Genomic DNA, 19,481 nt, shown 5'->3' with positions numbered 1-19,481 from the left:
ACTGTAATTCAGCTTAATGCAGCACAGGGAGTCCTAATGTACCTCCTCACATTCACTACTGATAGTAAAGGCAGTTATCATTCATTATCCCTGAGTGATTACACACTCTGATGATCCTCCACAAGTTTGCAGCTCTTCCTTTTTAGCTCAGCTGTTCTTCAGTGTTTTTGTCCCTGACGCTCAATGTTTTATAAAGCCACACGTCTGGATGCATTTTACACATTCAAAATTTAAATTCTGATTTTCCATGAATGTAACAGCAACATTAAGCCAATATTAATAAAATATTACTGAAGGCGGCTCCTTTTATTCAAGTCAGATTTGAAATGCGCTATTTTTATATTTATCGTGTTGTGTTGGTACATTCATCTACAGTCTGCTTCTCTTCTGTTTTAAACGCCACTGATTTCCACACTGTAGTAAAAGAATTAGAGGCTATAACCAGCACAGCCACACATCTAACACATCGTAATGTCCTGTAATGTGGCTGCTGCTGTTTTATGAGATAAACCTTTAACCAATCAGAAACGAAAATGTGAAAATAAACAAACAAAAGGAGAAAAGTCTCAGATCTGCAGGTACACAAAAAACTACCGCGTTGGATATAAACATGTGCAAAATATATATTCAGGCTTAATGTGTAACAGACACAATATGACGTGTGTATGAAGTTTGTTCTATCATTCTGCACTACAGCTCAGCGTTTAGACACGACGCGTCGCACTTTTACTCGCACTGATTCTTTGTTAAATGTACTTCTGTTAAACGTCCGAATAATGAGTGAGTTTGAACCTGACCAGAGCGCGTCGGTTCTTGTTGTTTTGGGTTTTCTGTGATTATTTGGACTGATTATAATTCTTCCTGCTTCTTGGCGGATCTTTCACGCGTTGCTGGATGTGCGAGAAATGCTTCATTTACAACGTTTCATTTTCAGACAGCAGAGAAAAGAGTTCACAGACCAGCTGAGCTGCATCGAAACGTTTGGATTGATTGTCAGAAAATAGTTTATTAGACATCAAACAAAACTGAATTTGCGCTACATTGATTATTTAATAAAATGTCACATAAAAAACACACGCCGACACACACACGCAAAACAAAACAAAAAGAACTAAAAAACACGCTATAAAAACACGTATATGCTACAGTACAGAGAAACTGATCTACAGGCATACTATTCATCTGAAGAACATCTCTCTCTCTCACACACACACACACACACACACACACACACACACACACACACACACACACACACACACACACACACACACACAAAATTACGCATATGTACACAGGTTCAACAAAGAAGACAGTTCTGATGAAAGGCACTCGGGTTTGAGGGGCTGACTTGTCTTAGTATTACATCCGGAACCAGTCTATCAATCTGCAAGTCACCAGGCTGGAGGAGGAGGAGGAGGAGGAAGGAGTTACAGCGACGCATGAGAGCTTCAGTGTCTGAGGCAGATCTTTATGGAGCCTGTGTTTCAGAACTGGGGGTTTAGTGTGAAGTCCTCGTCGTCCTCTATGTCCAGTTCTTGGTCTGTGTCGTCTGACACGTCAGAGTCCAGCTCTGTGTGGGCCTGCTGTCGGGACACACAGTGTCCCGCTTGCGCCAACTCGGGGGCCGAGCCTGGCTGCCTCTGCTCCTGGTTCTGGATTCCGGCAGCCTCTATCATCTCATCTCCTTTCTTACCTCTGGAACTGTTATCCTCCACCTCCCTCTTAGGATTCTCCTGGTGAAAGCGAACCCCGTGGATTAGGAGACGGTACGAGTGTATTGTATATGAAGGAGTGAAAGGAAGGTAGGGCGACATCAGTCACCGCTGCTCACCTGCTTTAGTCTTCGCCACTTCGCACGTCGATTTTGGAACCAGGTTTTAACCTGAAAGGAAATGTTCAAAAAAGAAAGAAATGAATGATCTTCCTTCTTTAAATATTAAAACTCTGAAACGATGTTTCTTATGCGCAAACTCGTCCGTAAGATTTCTGGCGTCAATTAAAAATTCGGTTTGTCCGCTGTTCACGTGGAAGCGGTTTAAATTCATTTTGGATCAAGGCCACATTGAATCAAATCAGCACGCAGCACAAATATTACACACACACACACACACACACACACACACACACACACACACACACACACACACACACACACACACACACACACACACACACACACACACACACACCGGTAATTCGCTACAAATTCCAACCATTCGCAGCCAGTAAATAGCTTTCTAGTAATAAAGTAGCAAAATCTAGTGTTATGCTACATTTCAAAAACGGAATAAATAAATGTATAAAAGTGTTTCATCGAAAATTGCGGCCGATCCTCCGGAGATCCTTCCAAACAGCTGCAGGCCATTACGGCACATGTGTGTGAGCCAGACCGGGCTCCGCTCACCTGTCTCTCGCTGAGCTGCAGCATCTTGGCCAGGCGTTTCCTCTCCGGAGGTGACAGGTACTTCTGCGTCTCAAACTTCTTCTCCAGCTCGATGGTCTGGTCGTTGGAGAAGCGCACCTGGCCGCCTTTTCTCTTATGTAAGGGCCGCTGGATGAACGGCGTCCACAGCAGAGGCTTCCCTGTGGAGAGATCCCACAGAATGCACCGTGTTTGAAATACATGAAATAAAACGAAATATTTATTTCTGGCTGTGACAAACCTGCCCGCTGTCGAAAAAGAAGCTACAGCATATAAACCTTCCTGCTGCCATCTGACATGAAACGAATTAACAAAACACGCTAGTACGCGACAGAAACACGGTACATTTGTACTGTGTTATATTAGGCCCACTGACGGCATTTTCACTCACATTCACGCGTTTGAACTCTTGCGATAAGTGAATTTTATCCACATGAAAATATAAGACAACACATTTCAAACATTTTCATTAAAAGCTCCGGAGCTGACGGTACAGCCTATACGCAGACATGCGCAGTGCAGAGACATCGAAAAATCGAACTATTCGGTCACAGAGAGAAGACGTGTTTTAGACTCTGTGGCCTCTCCCGGTCACCAGACAGCTGCGGACTCCAATGTGGAAAAGTTTGAGAGTTTATTATTTTTCAGGATTAATTATTGGATAACTATTATTTGGATTTATGTATTTATGTATTTATGTATTTATGTATTTATGTATTTTATTATTATTATTATTATTATTATTATTATTATTATTATTAATAATAATAATAATAATAATAATTATTATTATTATTATTATTATTATTATTGTTATTATTATTATTATTATTATTACTATTATTATTATTATTATTATTATTGTTATTATTATTATTATTATTATTACTATTATTACTATTATTATTATTATTATTATTATTATTATTATTATTATGTAACAGATGTAAAACTGTAATGAAGAATTTCTGATGGACAGGGCATAAACAGGAAGAAAAAGTGGAGACTATTAGTTACTAAATAGTGGGAAATGTGCGGGATTAAATAAGCTTGCGCTTCTTTCTACTGCATTGTGAAATAAATGTAAGTTATTTATAATTATTATTGTTTTGTTTGTCTCTTTTTTCTCTGTTGTTGTTATAATATTTTAACATGTTCAAAATAAAGATTTCATACAAATACAAATGATTATTATTATGATTATTATGATGTTTTACGTGTTTGTTGTTTTACACCGGTGCTGATTTTAATGAGGTTCAAAATCTCCAAAAGTCTCGATGTGCTTTTCAAAGTTTATACCCTAAAACTCGATTAGAAATGAACATAATTCCTAATTTACTGCGGATTAATGAGGGGAAAGGATCGGTGCTGTTGAAGAGATTTATTGGAGCGAAAGGCCGCTGGGTGCAATCAGGGGTGCTTTTGTCCTGTCTGCTTTCCTCCCCGGGTGATGGCCGGGAACAAACAACGGCAGCCTGCAGCCTGCTGCGAGCTGTCTTTTCAGGAAGGTCGTGACAGTGAAAACTATGGCCAAATATCCGCTTCATGTGCTTCCTGCTTTGCGGTGTGATTATAGGCAATGGCATCCACCAACAGACACTCCTGTGCTCAGCTCTGACACAATATGAATGTTTGTGGTCGAAACTGCTGTCAAAGACCTTCTTATTGCTGCGCTTTTCCTAAGGAAGTTAGCCAATCCAGCCCCAAGAGACACTGAGCGAAAATACAAGTAGCCTACAGGAAAGGTTGAGTAAAAATCAATTTGCGGCGAAAATGAAGGAAATGACATAAAATGAAACATTTTCACTGAATATGTGAGAAGTTTGTGTTCGTGCCGTTTACGCTCGGCTAATAAAGATCTGTGAAACTGGAATGATAAGCGCTAACTCGTTATAATTGTGGTAATTAAGCACGCGCACTTCTGTTTGAAATATTTCGCACTCACAGTTTTTGTTGGCTTTGTGTTACTTTGTAACTTTCTGCCGTTGGCGCGCGCAGACAGTCTCATCAAATCAGAGTATTAACGTGATCGCTGTAAATAGATGCACAGATGTGGCGGTTGGGATAGCTCGTTAATAACAGTTTCATAAAACTGTGAGTGACGGAGATCGGAACATAAGCGGGCCTGAAAGCGCGCGCACTGCGGGCTGCTTAAAATAGCCAGAGGAGGTGTGCGCGGTATTTATAGAGCACAGCTTCTTTAATCCGCTGTTCGACAAGACATATCATACGAGATGATTACAGATGATTGTAGGCGCTGAAACCAATCATTGTTCTCCTCGGGCAATCTCAGTTCGTGCTTGTTTGTCGTCTGTCTGAAAGGTCAGCTCAGTTGGGAGGACACGACTGTAGCTGCTGTTAGGAGGACTTTATCTTTCTCATAAGTCCCCATTAGCTCTCTGTTTGCCTTATTTTCTTCTCGCCGCCAACCATAAAGAAAGTCAGCCACATCCTCGCGAGCCCGGCAGAGGAAGTGCAACAATATGTGAAAAACGGATCCCGGGCTATCAGAGGCCGAGTGTTTCCTGAATATGTCTGTATTGAGGATGTCGATAAAATAATCAGCAGCGTGCAGCGGGCTCCCGAGGAAGCGGCTGGCCGGGGTGAGACAGGAAAACATTTAACAGCTTCTGAAACCAGATTTACTCCTATCGACAGGCTCACAGCTTCCGCTATGAACGGAAAAAGGCCCGGCTTGTTCAGCAGCACACAGTCAGACGGTCCGCTTGTCACACTATACTTAAGAGGACCATCACTTCTGGCCTCTAACACGGCGCGCAGCGTGTGTGATGGCTTCAAGCACCCCGGGAACATCATGTAAAGCAGCTTTCACGGCTCCATACTCACACAGCCGATTTCACTAATACTGCTAATAATTATTATCATAATAATAATAATAATAATAAAAGACTTGTGGTAAGCTCATGGTCAGTCAATACCCTAGAGAAAAATAACCCAACTACTTGGTGCTCAAAAGTATATGACGCACACACACACACACACGCACAGCAGTGAAATAACAAGTGATTTAGGGCCTGGCTATGTTTTAGTCACTGGCTGACTCGGTCCTCTGATGTTTCAGAACAATGGGAGTCAGGAAAACGAGTCAAGGTTGCCATGCACCTCCCTATCACCACCAGCAGCAGCACACTGAATGGATATGCCTGCTGCTATTGTGGCCCCAAATACGTCTGTCACAATAACAATGTGACTCATGTGTGCGTGGTCGCGCATCGTGCACAAATGTTCTTGTGAGACCAAAATGAGCTGAAGGCTTCGCGAAGACGCACAAAGTGTGTCCTCGACTCTAAAGTGTGTTTAAGAGGAGCAGTGCAAGTGTAGATGATCTTGAGTTCGACATGCATGACCAAGCGTGATGCTTATGCAAAAATGGTTTCGCTGGGACTGAAACGAAGCTTGTGAAGACATTAAAGTTTTCATGCAAAGAGCAGAAAGTTGTCTTACTGCCACATCATCCAAGTGTATATGTTGCCGCGAACAGATTTCAGGTTCACCTAAATTGTCACTGAGCGATATAATGTCCAATAATATATGATTTATTCATTTTACAATGCAAATTGTGAATATATGACCTTAACTATTTTAAGGGTCCTGATTTCCAGTGAAATAAAACCAGCAGTGCAGACTTGAGGAACTGAGTTTAACTGGCGCATTTCCACACAGGAAAACAAGAAACGTGATGCTGGCTGTCTGACGGCAAGGCAGCAGAAAAGGAGAAAATGGATATGTTTGCTAACAAATGATAAGACCAATATCAATGATGGAAATGAAATGGAACTCACCGAGAGGGTCGTGCCTGAGCAGCGCCTGTGCGTACTCCCCCATGGAGCGGTGGTGTTGCTGGTGAAACGGGTAAAAGGAGCCGGTGAAAGCCCCCGCCGAGGCGTACGTCGCCGTCAGCGCAGCGTGGTGGGACAGCGCGGGGTGGATCGGCGTGGGTTCATAAATCGGGGTTCTGTACGGCGAGATCAAACTTTTGAAGGACGAGTTGGGAGACGGGAGAGTCGGCGTGGGGATGACCGGAGTGGAGCAGGAAGATGAAGACGTTGGCGATGAAGAATAGGACGGAGATGTGGAGGTGGTGGTGGAGGTCCTCCCCAGAATGTCCTCGATGTAGAAGGGGGTCGGGTGTGCCGGCTGAATTGGGGTCGGTGCGTAAAGCGGGACGCTCATGATGCCGATCACCGCTGCTGCGCACTGGATCCAAACTAGGGGAGAGCTTCGCGTCTTTAGTCCCGCAGCCTTCCTCTTTCTATCACAGCAACTTTTTATGAGCCGCGCTAACCTCTGCTCAGCCAGTCCCGAAACACAACGACCAGAGCCTGTTTCCGAGCTGCTCGGGAGACCGTTACACTGTTTTAGTGTCCATCAGGTTGCTGCGGAGCTGCCACTCTGTTCAACTGTTGCTGCTGTTATCTGTCTGCAGCCGAAGGAGGGAGGAGATAAGTGGACGGCCAACTTCCTGCAGGTGGCCGGCGGCCGTTTCTGATTGGCTTGCACGCAGTTCTTAACGAACTCCACAGTGGTCGGATGACAGGAGAGGGGAGATAATTGTGTTTCAGAAGAATCGACGCGACGCAAACAGGTAATCAGAAAACAGACGAATGTAATGGAACAGAGCTGGCGCTGAGAGTAGCTGGGTCTGAAAATGCAAGTACGGGCCCGCTCACACTTCAGCCTCCTCACGGTCACACTCCTAAGAGTGTACACCGCCCATAATGTTTGAGTAAAAGTCACACTCCTACTCAGCTCAAAACTGTTTGCATTTACCCAAAGCACCTCAATCAAAACTTGCATGCAAAATCATATTACTGGATCATGGCCGAATAATGAGTGAACATCCGTTTATTGTTGCAGTATCTGCATACTGCTGTGTCATATATGTATTAGCACAGTGATATGTGTAACTCGGCACAATAAGAAATACGTTTTCACATAAATGAAATATAAGAGCACATGCACTGTTACACAGGAGGAGCGTACAGCGTTTTCGTGACCTTGTCTGTAGCAGTCTCAGATGATTTAATGGTAACTTTGAGGAGATTTTGCATTAGAGCCGGGCTTTCAAAGATAAGATAAGTGTGATTTGAAATGATAGTTCTCACTGGTTTTGCTCCAGGAAGTATCATGTCACAAGTCAGCGGATTGGCCCACGAGGGTAGCTGTCCAACTGTTTAGGTTCTCCCAGCCAGAGATCGGCATCATTGCTTTATGCAAAAAGACATTCCCCGTGGTTTGGCACCACGCTGAAGTGAGACAGTTAGGCAAAGAGCGCGATGATCCACTTGTGTGAATAACATTTCTTTGGCAACATTGTTTTTAAAAATGTTGAACAAATGTTGAATGTCAGATGGAAAACCCACGTGAACAGAGCACAGACAGCACGCAGCGCTGCTTTTATACCCACACACACACCTTTGTGTAGTCAAACGGGCCGCAGCCTTACCTTAACAGTGTAATAGAGGCCGACTGCGATCCACGGCCCCAACGTTGCAGCTCAATCAAGTGGGATTAACTCCTGATTTGAATGTTTGGAGTTTTCCTGTGAAATCTACTGTGGGATGAGATAGCAATAAACGCTCGTGTATGTAACGGCTCACTAAGTGATTGGATGTTAAACAATAACCGGAGACTTCTGCTTTAGTCACAGCGGGGCCCAGCTGCACGCGCGCAGGGCCTCGCGACATTTTATCATCACGCGAGTTCATTAATCGTCGCTGGAAACGGCGACTCGCACCTGGGAGCCGGACGACGGCGTTTATCTGCTCGCTCCCCGAAACCAGCCGCCGGCTCGATTTCCTGGCGCGCGCCCCCGTCTGCCAACTTTCTAACAGCTGTAATTTAGATAAAGTGGAGCAAACAGCGCTGCAAGCAGCCTTAAAGACATCAAAGACATCCACAAAACGGCTAATATTTGGACTGAGACAATCATTGCAGCTCATTGATCCGGCCAGCCTCCCGTGGCGTCAGACTCCGGGCCAAAAACCGCTGATAACTCGAGTGAGCCGCCCCCCGGCAGCTGGCGCCATATATCTGCCATTGTCAGTGCAAGCCACTCAGTCTCCTCCTCACGAGTCAACAGTATCCCGATTATCAAACGCATCGGGATGTGCCCGGCCTTCCTTTGTTCGAGTTTGGAATGACCGAGGAAACGTAACCATGAGAAACGGCACAGAGCATGCGCTATGGAAATGAAGCAGCAGGTGATACTCGGAAAATTAGAATAAGTATAACCATGCATACGCACTCTGTACTTGGTTTGGGCCCCTTTTGCACGAATTACTGCCTCGATGCAGCGTGGCGTGGATGCTATCAGCTGTGGCGCTGCTGAGGTGTTACGGAAGATTGTGGCCACACTTTGCACGATATTTGAATTCCTCGAGTTTCACCTGTGGATGTCTTCATTGTAGTGGGAAGCTTAGAAGCAAAGAAATAACAGTCCACGCGTGAGTTTGGACGAGCCCAGGGGGCTTTTTTACTTAATCATGTGCATCACTGCACTGAGCAGGACTCAAGGAAGACTTTGTAAAAGACATTTTTACAACAGTGAACTAAACCGAGGCAGCCGATAAAAACAAATCAGATCCTAAACTTACAACAAAAACTTCACAGGTGTTCGGTGCCACAGACACTGATCTCGCCGTTCCCTCGCAGCTCCTCGCCGATCGTACGATCAGGTTATTTACTCTTCACAAATCTGTGCAGGTCCAGCAACATGGTAACCTGCTGAGTCTCCTTTGCTCCCGTTTCTCATTATATGACTGTTTGCTTTACAACTTTTAATGTAAGGTGTCATGATGTTCAAACTTTAACTAAAACTGAAGAGTATGAACCAAAAATCTGTCTTTACATGAAAGGAAACCCCTTCCTCTTCCCTCTGCATCCTGGTCCCGGTCAGGTGACTACCTTCTTTGGCTTCGGATGATCCTCCTCCGGGTCTCCCTCTGAGCAGGTCTTCAGCGAGCGCAAGACGTGTTCCAGCGTCCACTGCTCCTCGTGTAAGGCGTGCTCCTCCAGAGTGAACGGACCCTGCTTTGTTCTGACCAGCTCCTTCACATGAGCGCAAGAGGACAGAGCTGCAGCACACAGACAGCGTTACTCAGCAACACGCCGTCGATGGAAAGGTGAAACAGGTGGAAGGCAGTCTCACCTTTTCCCAGGTCATCCACCAAACTTCTGACATAGAACCCACCACCACACTCAATATCTGCAACACGAAGGAAAGCGAAACATTCAGCCAAAGAGGACACAACACCTAAAAGCCTGTTGTGTGATGCAGCGTGTCGAACCCAGAGTGAAGAGAGGAGGCTTGAACTCCTGCAGGGTCAGGCTGTACACCGTGACGGGCCTGGCCGGTTTGGCATCGACCTTGTGACCTTTCTTCAGCAGGACAGACAGACGTTGGCCATCCTTTTTTAATGCCGAGTATCTAAAACGATTATAAGAAAAGAGTTGGTTACAAAATACACACATTTAGCACCAAGAACTGTTTTTATGTGAACTCCATGTATAATGACACAAAGGCACTGCTTCCTGCATCAGTGGGAATCAGCACTGCAGTGAGCAAACAGTGACCTCCAGAGGCTTCATAGGTCACTGCGCTACACTAATAAGACGAAAAACCCTCAAATGTTTAAAGAACTGGACCATTGAGAGGCCTTTCATTCATTCTCCCAGGGGACACGAACGGCATTAAAGGACACACGATCGGTTTACTGCAGCTGGACATTTAGATCTCAGAGCCTCTTCACACAGAACTGGGTCCACACATCACTTCTTAGCCTTTACAACAATTAGTCATTACGGCTCTCTGATCATATCATTAACCTGTAACATGCCATCAAACTGGCTGCACATGCAGAGAAAACTGGTTTCAGTTCAGCCACTTGTTGAAGCCTCTGGCGTCTACTGCAGCGTGTTGTGCGCTCTGCCGTGAAGGCGATTGGCTGCAGACTCCCATCTCTGCAGGGCCTGTGCGCCTCCAGCACACTGGGGCGTGCAGCTGGGATCTCAGCTGACCCTTCTCACCCTGGACTCAGTCTGTTAGACCTGCTCCCCTCAGGCAGGAGGCTCCGGCCCAGTCGCACCAGAACCTCATCATAAGAACAGTTTCTCCTCTGCTGTTGGACACATGAACAGTAACATAAGACTGGTCCCACCCCAAACACATGGCCCCATACTTCTCTGCATCTGTTCCACTTTTGCACTCATGTATATATTAATCTGCTTAGCATTTTTCATTTTTATGTTTATTTAAGTGTTTGCCTTCATTTCCTAATGTTGGAAAGCTGCTCAACATTTGGCAATAAAACCTTTTCTGATTCTGATCTTTGCTTGTGTAGACTCAAAATGATGACACGGCTAATGTCCCTCAGAAAATGGAAACAGCTTCTCCACACATGGATGTGTAGGCCTACTTTAACAATCACACTCATTTTTGTGGTTCCCTGATTTGAATTTTCCTGCTGCATCAGCCAACCTGGCACATTCCTGGAAGCGTCTGTGATAAAGCTGGTGAACCGTGCAAAGCTGTCATCGCGCCTCTGAGTTCAATTCATGCACCTTCATGTAAGGTAAGCATCGAACCACTGCACCACGGAGCCACTAAATGACTGCAACCCCCAAAAAGGAAGCTCACATGAACCCCACGTTTATGCATCTACCATCAAATCCAACACCATCCCAAACAAGCGCAGTAACAGAGGACGTGAAGTCCTGAGCTGCTGCTCGGAAAGTTTAGGTTTCGTTTTCTGTAAAAGAAGATTTCATCTTAAGAAATAAACGTTTCGTTTGATCTAATTAAAGCTTCAGACGTTTGGATGTTGACTCACAGCGGAGGCACTTGCATGATGTCACCAGTGAAAGCTTTCAGCTTTTCCTCGACGTCCAGCCTGGTTATGTGTTCTAGAAAATGTATGAAAACATGACTCACTGAGAGACAGACGGTAAAGGAGAAACCGAAGTTTGCAGATTATCCTGCTGTGTCGATGGATCTGAAAGATCGAATTTACCAAAACCTTTCTCCAGAGTCACGCTGCCGATGGCATCAAGAGTGTCTGTTGCTTTTCCAAACTCTCCAACGGCAACGTATTTCTGAAAAACACACAGCATGTGTCACGTTTGTGTCACACCAAGTTCATCCACAGTTAACAAGTTACAGGAATCATTCATGCATTTGTCATCGCAGACATCTAAAGTTCACGAGGCGTTCGGGTCTGTTGAGAAGCTGTATTGTATACACAATGTCCTTATCAATAGATTTGCATGTATACTTGTACCTAAAAAAAAGTGCTTCTCTACACACGCAGAGGTTTGTGTTGTGGTTTCTAACAGCTCGTTAGTACCTGTTAGATCTGCTACCATGAAAGCAGGAACAGACCAATCAGCACGTATCGACACAATGCTAGAAGTTCATGGGGGAAACAGACTTCACTGTGACACAAACTAAAGGACGCGTCGTTTTATTTGGAACATGTCAGTGTGCATCTGCTAAACCAACATGTTTGGCTTCATCCAGGTGACGACATACGGTAGAGTCAGAGCCTGGCTGTGCTCGTCAGCATGCACAATAAACAACAATCAGACACGCGCAGCAGTGCAGCTCTAACCTGCATTCATGCCTCGCACTTTTCACCAGACGTCAAGGTTTAATGCACATTTTAGTTTAGTTCAAACAGCAGTGAAGCAAACTGACCTTTGACCCAGTCAACATTGTGCTGAGCATTTTGGTGCCGTTCCCAACACCAACAACTGAAACAAAGAGAGTCCAATGATTAAAGTCCTGCTAGCGCCCCCCACAGGTTGAAGTGTTCACTGAACTCACTTTTAATTCATTCATCAAAGTTCACCAAACTCAGAATATACTGAAACATTTATATTTAGTGCTCATCTTCGTGCTTTGTTAAGTTGATAACAACCTTTATTCCCTTCTTCATGACATCATCACCTGGGACTTTGCAAGCAGCAGTGAAGCGGCTGCTTTTCCCTCAGACTGACCCAACATCACCTCAAGGTTCAAGGTTCTTTATTATTTGTCACATGCATAGTTATACAAGTATAACACACAGTGAAATGTAGCTGACTGACTGAACAGCTTTTCTTATGCTTACGGACGAGGTGGAGGCGTGCTCTCGTCTCGCTGTGTTGCGGGGCGCAAATCAGACAACACGGCATCGTGCTGCAGGATGTTGTAGCAGCCATGCTGGTTAAGAGCCGTCTTCCTTGGGCGAGACGCTTCACCCGTTGCCTACTGGTGGTGGTCAGAGGGCCCAGTGGCGCCAGTGTCCGGCAGCCTCGCCTCTGTCAGTGCGCCCCAGGGTGGCTGTGGCTACAATGTAGCTGCCATCACCAGTGTGTGAATGTGTGTGTGAATGGGTGGATGACTGGATGTGTAAAGCGCTTTGGGGTCCTTAGGGACTAGAAAAGCGCTGTACAAATACAGACCATTTAATTCAACCACAGTGAATTAATTTTTCCTAAAATTATGGGTGTGGCCACTTTGCCAGACGTACCAGCACAATCAGCAGGGTTGTCTGGCAGGTTCATCTCTGCTAACTGGAGTCAATGGACCGGCCTCCTGCACTTTTAGCTGCATAGGTGCTTTATAAAACACTTTAATAAAGACAAGAACTACAGTTGGGCTCATAGGTTATAAGGAAAATCGAGTCCTATGATATCATTGTTCAACGACAGTGGTTTAACTTGCATTTGAAGGAGGCCATCGTTGATTTAAAAAGCACAAAAACAAAATACAGCTATCAGAGAGCAAATTACCAATGTAGTCCATTCTTAAAAAGATGGAAGCACGGGCCGCCCAGAAACACCTAAAGGCCCAAAAAACACTGAAGAAAATTTAAATGAATTCTTCATTTGAAGAAATAAAAATCCTGACAAAACATCGACTCAAGTCCCAAAAACAGTTGAAGAGCTCGGCCTGTCATTGTTAAAACCTACACCATGGTGCAAACCACTGGTTACACTCAAGACCAAGAAGGCCGGACTGCATCTGCCAGGAAACATTTAAAAGTCACAGTTCTGGAGAAAAAAATCCCACGTTGTCAGGTGAAACTGAGATAAATTTGTACAAAAACGATGGCAAGACAAAAAGTATCCAGAAGGAACTGAAGCATTATCTGTCAAACATGCTGGAAGCAGCATTATGGGCTTGTATGGCTGCCAGTGGAACTGTGCCACTTAAAGATGGTGTGACTGCTGACAAAGCAGCTCAGAGTTAGACAACCTGGGACAGCCTGTTCTACACTGCAGAAATGCAGGAAAAACACCTGATAGATCTAACGAGGTGCCCATAGACACTGAAGCTGTTTCCACTGGCACCTTGATGGAAGTGAGAGAGAAGGAAAGACAGGAGTGTGGAGGTGCTGCCTGAACATCATCTGTGATATCAGTACACCTCTCCAAGGTTGTGTTAAAAGTCCACCGGCCTCGCTCCTACACAGGTGGGTCATCTGGACCATTCCACTCTTCATAGAGGATGACGGGCCAGCACCAGGGGTACACTGCTTATGAGGAACATAGCTACATATCAAAACAATAAGAAGATCAGATTTCATGACTTTACTATATTTTATCCATAGAAAAACAGCAAGCATGTTGTCATAGAAAATGCAGGAGTCACGATGTCGCGGACTTTCCCAGGACACGCGTGGGTAGAAAAATGTGCAAAAGAAAAGAAAATGCACCTGTTACAGAAAAATGTTAAAGTCTTGAAAAAACAACTTCTAGACAAACGACAGTGTACGTCTCAGGGATTTGAGATTGTTATCAACATAAATCTATTTGATCTTAACTCTGTATAAAACGCCCCCAGACATGCATGACTGGAGCAGCCCTGGAGGTCGGGCCCTGCCGGTGCTTTACCGATGCACCCTGCCGGTGCACCCTCCAGTAAACACGGAGGGTGGGACTGACCCCCTCTCCCCCCTCCCCCCAGGGCAGGAATGACAACAGTCGCGCGTGGCCCAGCACCGGGACGTGAGCGCTAGCCTAGCCGCTTACCCAGCACCCCGCTGGCAGCGCTGTCCAGCGTCCCTCCGTGTCCCATCTTCAGGCTCTGGTTCTTCCTCTTCCGCGGGTTTGGATTTTTGACTCCCGCCTCTGAAAGATAAAGCGACACAAACGGTTTACGGTCAGCTTTCCGCAAACACCGGGCTGGACGTCCTGCTGCTGTTTGGTCCCGTTACCCTTGAGCAAAGCTTCCTTGAGTACATTTAACACGTCCGCGGAGGTCGGCCCTTGTTTTTTATATATCGCAAACAATCCGTTTAACGCCTGTAGTTGCGACAAAGAACTAGTTATCGCAGGGACGGTGTTACTGACGCTCCCGGACATGCTCGTTTCTCTTTTCTTTGGCTAATGTCCATCTTCTTCTTTTACCCTCAGTGGCAACTATGCGACCCGTTGTTGTCTTTACTGCCCCCTGCTGGTTGAGCAAACACTCCGTCTTCCTTCTGCATGAATAACATTATTAAACAACACGACGCTTAACAGCCTTCTGTTGTTGACGATCTGTTTAAGCAGTATTATAGGCAGTCTTCGCCCATCCTCACACAGATCAGGCCTGATAAAAACCAACAAACAGTTAGATAAATAAAGATTTTTTCGAAACTACGTTGACCAAAATGCTTTGCGCCAAACACTTCCTAGTTACTCTGTGCCCTGGTTTCCTTCTTCTGTCAGCTGGTCGAGCTACGACAACAATAACTGTCAGGACGACAGTTTTGGTGGAGGTCTGTGTTTTTATCTTAACCTGTAATTATTATTTTGATCGCTAGTCACGACATCCGGTTTAAACGCCTCCTTACTCTGATCATCGGTTGAAGATTTGATTGTCCCGCGCGAGCCTCTGACTCGCGTGGAGATAGCTCCTCGCGTCACTTTCATTCAAAACTGGCTGCTCAGCGTGGCTCTGCCTGTTACAAGCTACCATGTAAAATACACGTCAGTCCGCTCTAAATGCACACAGCTGTGCGGGCTGGTCGCTGCAGTGGTTACAGTTGAGTCAGTGTCGTGTGATCGTCAATTCTTTCTTAAATTCAGCAAAAGCTCGGCGTTTTCGTTATTGATTAATGCGTTTATCTTTGATGCAAAGAAAATCAACAGCACATGTATAGATAGCAGCAGTAGCAACTTTTGTCTCTCCTTCTTTTCACCAGTTGGTCTGAGGACGGAAAGCTCTGCTCGTCAGATGATCAGGAGTCTGCAGAGCCTGGATGGAGGATTTCAGGCGGATATACCTCCGTCTGTGTAAGGAGGGAGGCGTGGAGCCTCAGGAGGGTGTTGTAGCTCAGCTCCAGGAGAGCAGGTCTGCTCAGGGCTCCAGACTGGACCTGAGTGGACAGAGCCTGTCTGCAGATACCTGCTCAGTGCTGGCTAAGGCCTTCCATAAGGATACTGTCTTTACTGAGGTGTCACTCAGTGACTGCATGCTCAGCGAGGAGGGTGCGTGAGGACAGTCTTTATGTAATGTGGAGAATTATACAGTATGTGCAAGTGTATGGTGCTCGTTGATGTCAACGATGCAGTGAGGTGGCCCTGCCCGAGTCACTCTGCTGCGGCACGTCTATTTAACGTACTTTAGTCAGTCTGATGATTGATAAAACTATCAGAGCGAGTGTGTTAGGCTACATATCACACAGATGCTGTCAACAAAGTCCTTTGGTTCTGATCCTGAACACATCTTCACATTTACAGAGTTTTCTCTGCTTGAATTAGAAGGATAAATGCAAGCAGTCTTTTTTAAATGCAACAAACAAACAGAGAAATGGAGCACATTCATATAGATCTCTTTTCTCATTAGCATAATAAACCACATTTGCTGCTCTGGTAAATATTGTGACTCAGGATGTGTTAGTCACTGTGCTGTGTGTGACTCTCAGGTGCCAGAGTGCTCCTCAGTGGACTGTTTGACAACACGACTGTCAAAGTCCTGGATCTGAAGGTACCAGCTCCCAAATTAGACTCTCCACACACGGTGACACTAGTTTTATCTTATTGCACAATGTCTGTGTGTCCTTAGGTTGTGTTTTTATTGTTCACAGGGGAATAACCTGAGATCATCAGGAGCTGAGGTGCTGGGACAGTTGTTGGCACAAAACAAGACGCTGCGCAGGTAAGACTCATGCTTTTCCTGTCTGTGTGCCATTTCATTTCTTTCCCTTATGGAGGTTAATAGTTGTGTAGCACCGGTTTACAACTACAGATCGTAAGCTGTCTTTTAACAGCGGGAGACCTGTGAAAGCCCACAGGCTGAGTGTAGAGACACGCAGACACTTTAGTGATCACACAGAATATTTAGTAGTTGAGTTAACCACACAAAAACCGCTGTAGTCACTTCTGTTTTTGGTGAGAAACACTCTGACACTTTGTATTTCACCACAAATGAGTTTCAATCAAACAACCAAGATGTGAACAAAAATATTGCATTTGTGGGAATTAAAGCGATTTTCAAACACCTGACATGAAAGTAAGAGCAGACAGCCTGTAGTGTGGGACATCATACTGAAAACAAAACAAACCCATCAGAGAGACAGCAGAAACGTGACCCAGTCGTATCACGCATTTCTGATCATTGCAGGAACCTGTCAGCACATAGTGTGAGCACTGAAGAGTGTCCCTAATTAACTGGCAGTGTTTGGTTTTTGCAGGCTGGTGCTGGAGTGGAATGCGTTGGGCGTGTGGGACGAAGCTTTCTCGCTCTTCTGCAGCGGTTTAGTTTCCAACTGCGCGCTGACGCAGCTGGACCTGCGCAACAATCAAATCAACCACCATGGAGCGTCGGCGCTCGCTCTGGCACTCAAACGCAACAGCACACTGGAAGTTCTAGGTGACTCTAACTGGTTAACGTCATGTACCGTGTTGTTCGGTAGAGAACAGCTTTTAAGAGCAGCCTCCGTCGTATGGCAGCATCATAAGTTTAGGTTGTAGAGGCTGCTGTTGTCATCAGCACATGGTCCATGCTAACTCCTCTTACCTCTCTCAGATCTGAGGTGGAACAATATTGGTCTGCTGGGAGGCAGGTCCATGCTGGAGGCACTTCAGAACAACAAGAGCATAGTGCAGCTGGAGATGGCTGGGAACAACATTCCCAGTGACACGCTGAAAGCTCTCGGTAAGTCCTACCTGAGGTCGTAACGCTAGCAGTATGGCTTCGTTAGCGTTACTATAACATGGTCACGCTGAGAGCCATCTTTACCTTTCAGAGCAGGCCACAGGGCACAACTCAGACAGGCGGTCCACCCTGAGGGAGAGTCGCAGCCGCACACAGGTCCTCAGCAAGGAGATTCAAACACTGAAGGAGGAGAAGGGCCGGCAGGTAACCTCGCATTCCCGAACTGCAGACACCACAGGTCAGCCATTCACCTCCAAGAAACATTTCTCCCAGAGAAGCGATCAGAAGTCTACAACCTGTCTGAATACGGGACTTCTGATCCTCCCAGCACTTGCACCACCAGTAGGAAATCCCAGTGCATGCACTCTTGTAGCTATAGCCCACTGTGGTTACAGATCCACAGACCACAGGATGGATTCTGTAAAGGTTTATTTTCTGTGTAGTGATGCACCTTTATTTACTTTTCCAAAGAGACAAATGCAAACAGATCAATGTCAAAAAGCAATTTGCACTCGAGAGGTGAGTGCAGCTGTTTCTCATCACGTAGTGGACACACAGCCTAGTTCCAGCTCAGTGTCCATACCAAAGTGAATCCCATAAATAGCCAAGACACACATATCGGTACAAATCAGGTTAACGTTTGGACTAAGCTGATAACGGTGGAGCGAGGGTTGAGGGAGTCTGATATCTTCACGGTTGTCTACACAAATTTGTAACGTGTAGTCAGATATTTCTGTGAGTCATAATGAACCACAGTAATGTCCAGATAACCTACTCAGATTAAATACAGTTTTTTATTTCTAACTTTTGTTTCAGTTCCTGAGCCTGATGGAGACCATAGACAGGCAGAGGGACGAGATGGGGCGCTCCAGTAGGTGAGCGGTGACTCTGTGGCCATTGGCCAATAGCCTGGAAGATGGTGTGTGGGGACACCTGCATCCTCTTATGATTCTGTGACTTTCTCTCTGTCATCAGGTCAACCTCCAGTCAGATCGGCCAACTCCAGGAAGCTCTGAACGAGAGAAAGTCCGCTGTCAACTCTCTCACCGCAAAGTAATCGTTTCCTCCTCCATCAGTCCTCGTCCAGCAAACAGCTGTGTGAGAAGACAGCTGCTCGTATATGTGGCTGCTGCAGTCATACAAGAAGAAAGCACGAGGATCACTTTATATCAGGAGACTTGGCACTCAAAAAAATGCTGAAATCCACGGAGAGTTCTAAGCCCCTCCCCCAGTTAGCCAGTCGTGTCGTGCTGCCGCGTGTGAACAATAGGTTGTAATGCTGTCAAACTGTACGTGTGCCCAGCAGGTGTGGAGTAACGTGTCACAGGAAAGCTCTTCACATAAACTTTGTTACAGAGTCACAGAACGTTGTTTGTTTTTGACGTGTGGGTTTGAGTCCCACTGAGCACTGAAGTGATCGTTGTCCAAATAACTGCCTGGATTTCGTTTACAATCTAGCAGAAACGCAGGGTTCTGACTTACTTCAAGGTCACAGCTTTCAAATGCTGTGGATACATCTGGAAAAACACAGCACATGCAAAAATGCCCCCAGACATCTTGCAACTGAAGGATTTTTGCATGAAGCCACGGCCAAAAAAGTCAGCAAGCTGAGGAGAGCGGTGGACAGTTATGCAAAAGGCAGAGGAGTTATTTCTGCCAGCAGAGAACAAGAGAAACAAGAGGGAGTCCAGCCCTCCTCTCCTTCTAACCAACACCTTTATTATGAGCCACTCTGCAAACGCAGAAGCTCTGATGCGTTAGGACACTGGGATGATCGATGACGATTATGGTTTCCAGTATCCCAACATGATAGCAGTTCTTTGTTTGTCCTATTTTCATGACAGCGATGTCATTCTGAGGAAGTTTGCAGGAAAGTCTCGAGACTTGGCACAGACGTCAGTTTGGACA

The 19,481-nt window shown here is 45.6% G+C and overlaps 3 protein-coding genes across 3 annotated transcripts in view; 1 reads left to right on the top strand and 2 right to left on the bottom strand.

The window, feature by feature from the left end:
* Positions 1–986: 986 nt before the first annotated feature.
* On the bottom strand, positions 987–7,040 carry LOC146662888 (hematopoietically-expressed homeobox protein hhex-like). Its single transcript, XM_085415459.1, has 4 exons — positions 6,229–7,040; positions 2,408–2,586; positions 1,835–1,885; positions 987–1,736 (listed from the first exon to the last, which is right to left on the bottom strand). The coding sequence occupies exons 1-4, from the start codon at positions 6,617–6,619 to the stop codon at positions 1,488–1,490; spliced, it is 870 nt and encodes a 289-aa protein (XP_085271585.1). The 5' UTR covers positions 6,620–7,040; the 3' UTR covers positions 987–1,487.
* Positions 7,041–8,893: 1,853 nt separating this feature from the next.
* On the bottom strand, positions 8,894–14,950 carry LOC146662887 (pseudouridylate synthase TRUB1-like). The gene is made up of 8 exons (XM_085415460.1): positions 14,647–14,950; positions 14,462–14,560; positions 12,141–12,196; positions 11,458–11,539; positions 11,278–11,350; positions 9,736–9,875; positions 9,597–9,653; positions 8,894–9,522 (listed from the first exon to the last, which is right to left on the bottom strand). The coding sequence occupies exons 1-8, from the start codon at positions 14,792–14,794 to the stop codon at positions 9,341–9,343; spliced, it is 837 nt and encodes a 278-aa protein (XP_085271586.1). The 5' UTR covers positions 14,795–14,950; the 3' UTR covers positions 8,894–9,340.
* Positions 14,951–15,040: 90 nt separating this feature from the next.
* LOC146662886 (leucine-rich repeat-containing protein 45-like) overlaps positions 15,041–19,481 on the top strand; it is a 14,266-nt gene continuing 9,825 nt past the window's right edge. Inside the window, exons 1-9 of the mRNA XM_085415458.1 lie at positions 15,041–15,192; positions 15,619–15,904; positions 16,342–16,403; positions 16,504–16,574; positions 17,110–17,288; positions 17,445–17,573; positions 17,665–17,777; positions 18,390–18,448; positions 18,549–18,626. Coding sequence (XP_085271584.1) covers positions 15,676–15,904; positions 16,342–16,403; positions 16,504–16,574; positions 17,110–17,288; positions 17,445–17,573; positions 17,665–17,777; positions 18,390–18,448; positions 18,549–18,626 — 920 coding nt within the window. The 5' untranslated portion in view covers positions 15,041–15,192; positions 15,619–15,675. The remainder of the gene's footprint in view (positions 15,193–15,618; positions 15,905–16,341; positions 16,404–16,503; positions 16,575–17,109; positions 17,289–17,444; positions 17,574–17,664; positions 17,778–18,389; positions 18,449–18,548; positions 18,627–19,481) is intronic.

The sequence above is a fragment of the Rhamphochromis longiceps genome, linkage group LG8, assembly GCF_057381845.1.
Source record: "Rhamphochromis longiceps isolate RC_006_pf linkage group LG8, R_longiceps_female_GT1.1, whole genome shotgun sequence".
NCBI classification, from domain to species: domain Eukaryota; kingdom Metazoa; phylum Chordata; class Actinopteri; order Cichliformes; family Cichlidae; genus Rhamphochromis; species Rhamphochromis longiceps.
Note: the sequence above shows the minus strand (reverse complement) of the source record. Positions and strands in the feature narration are given on the sequence as shown.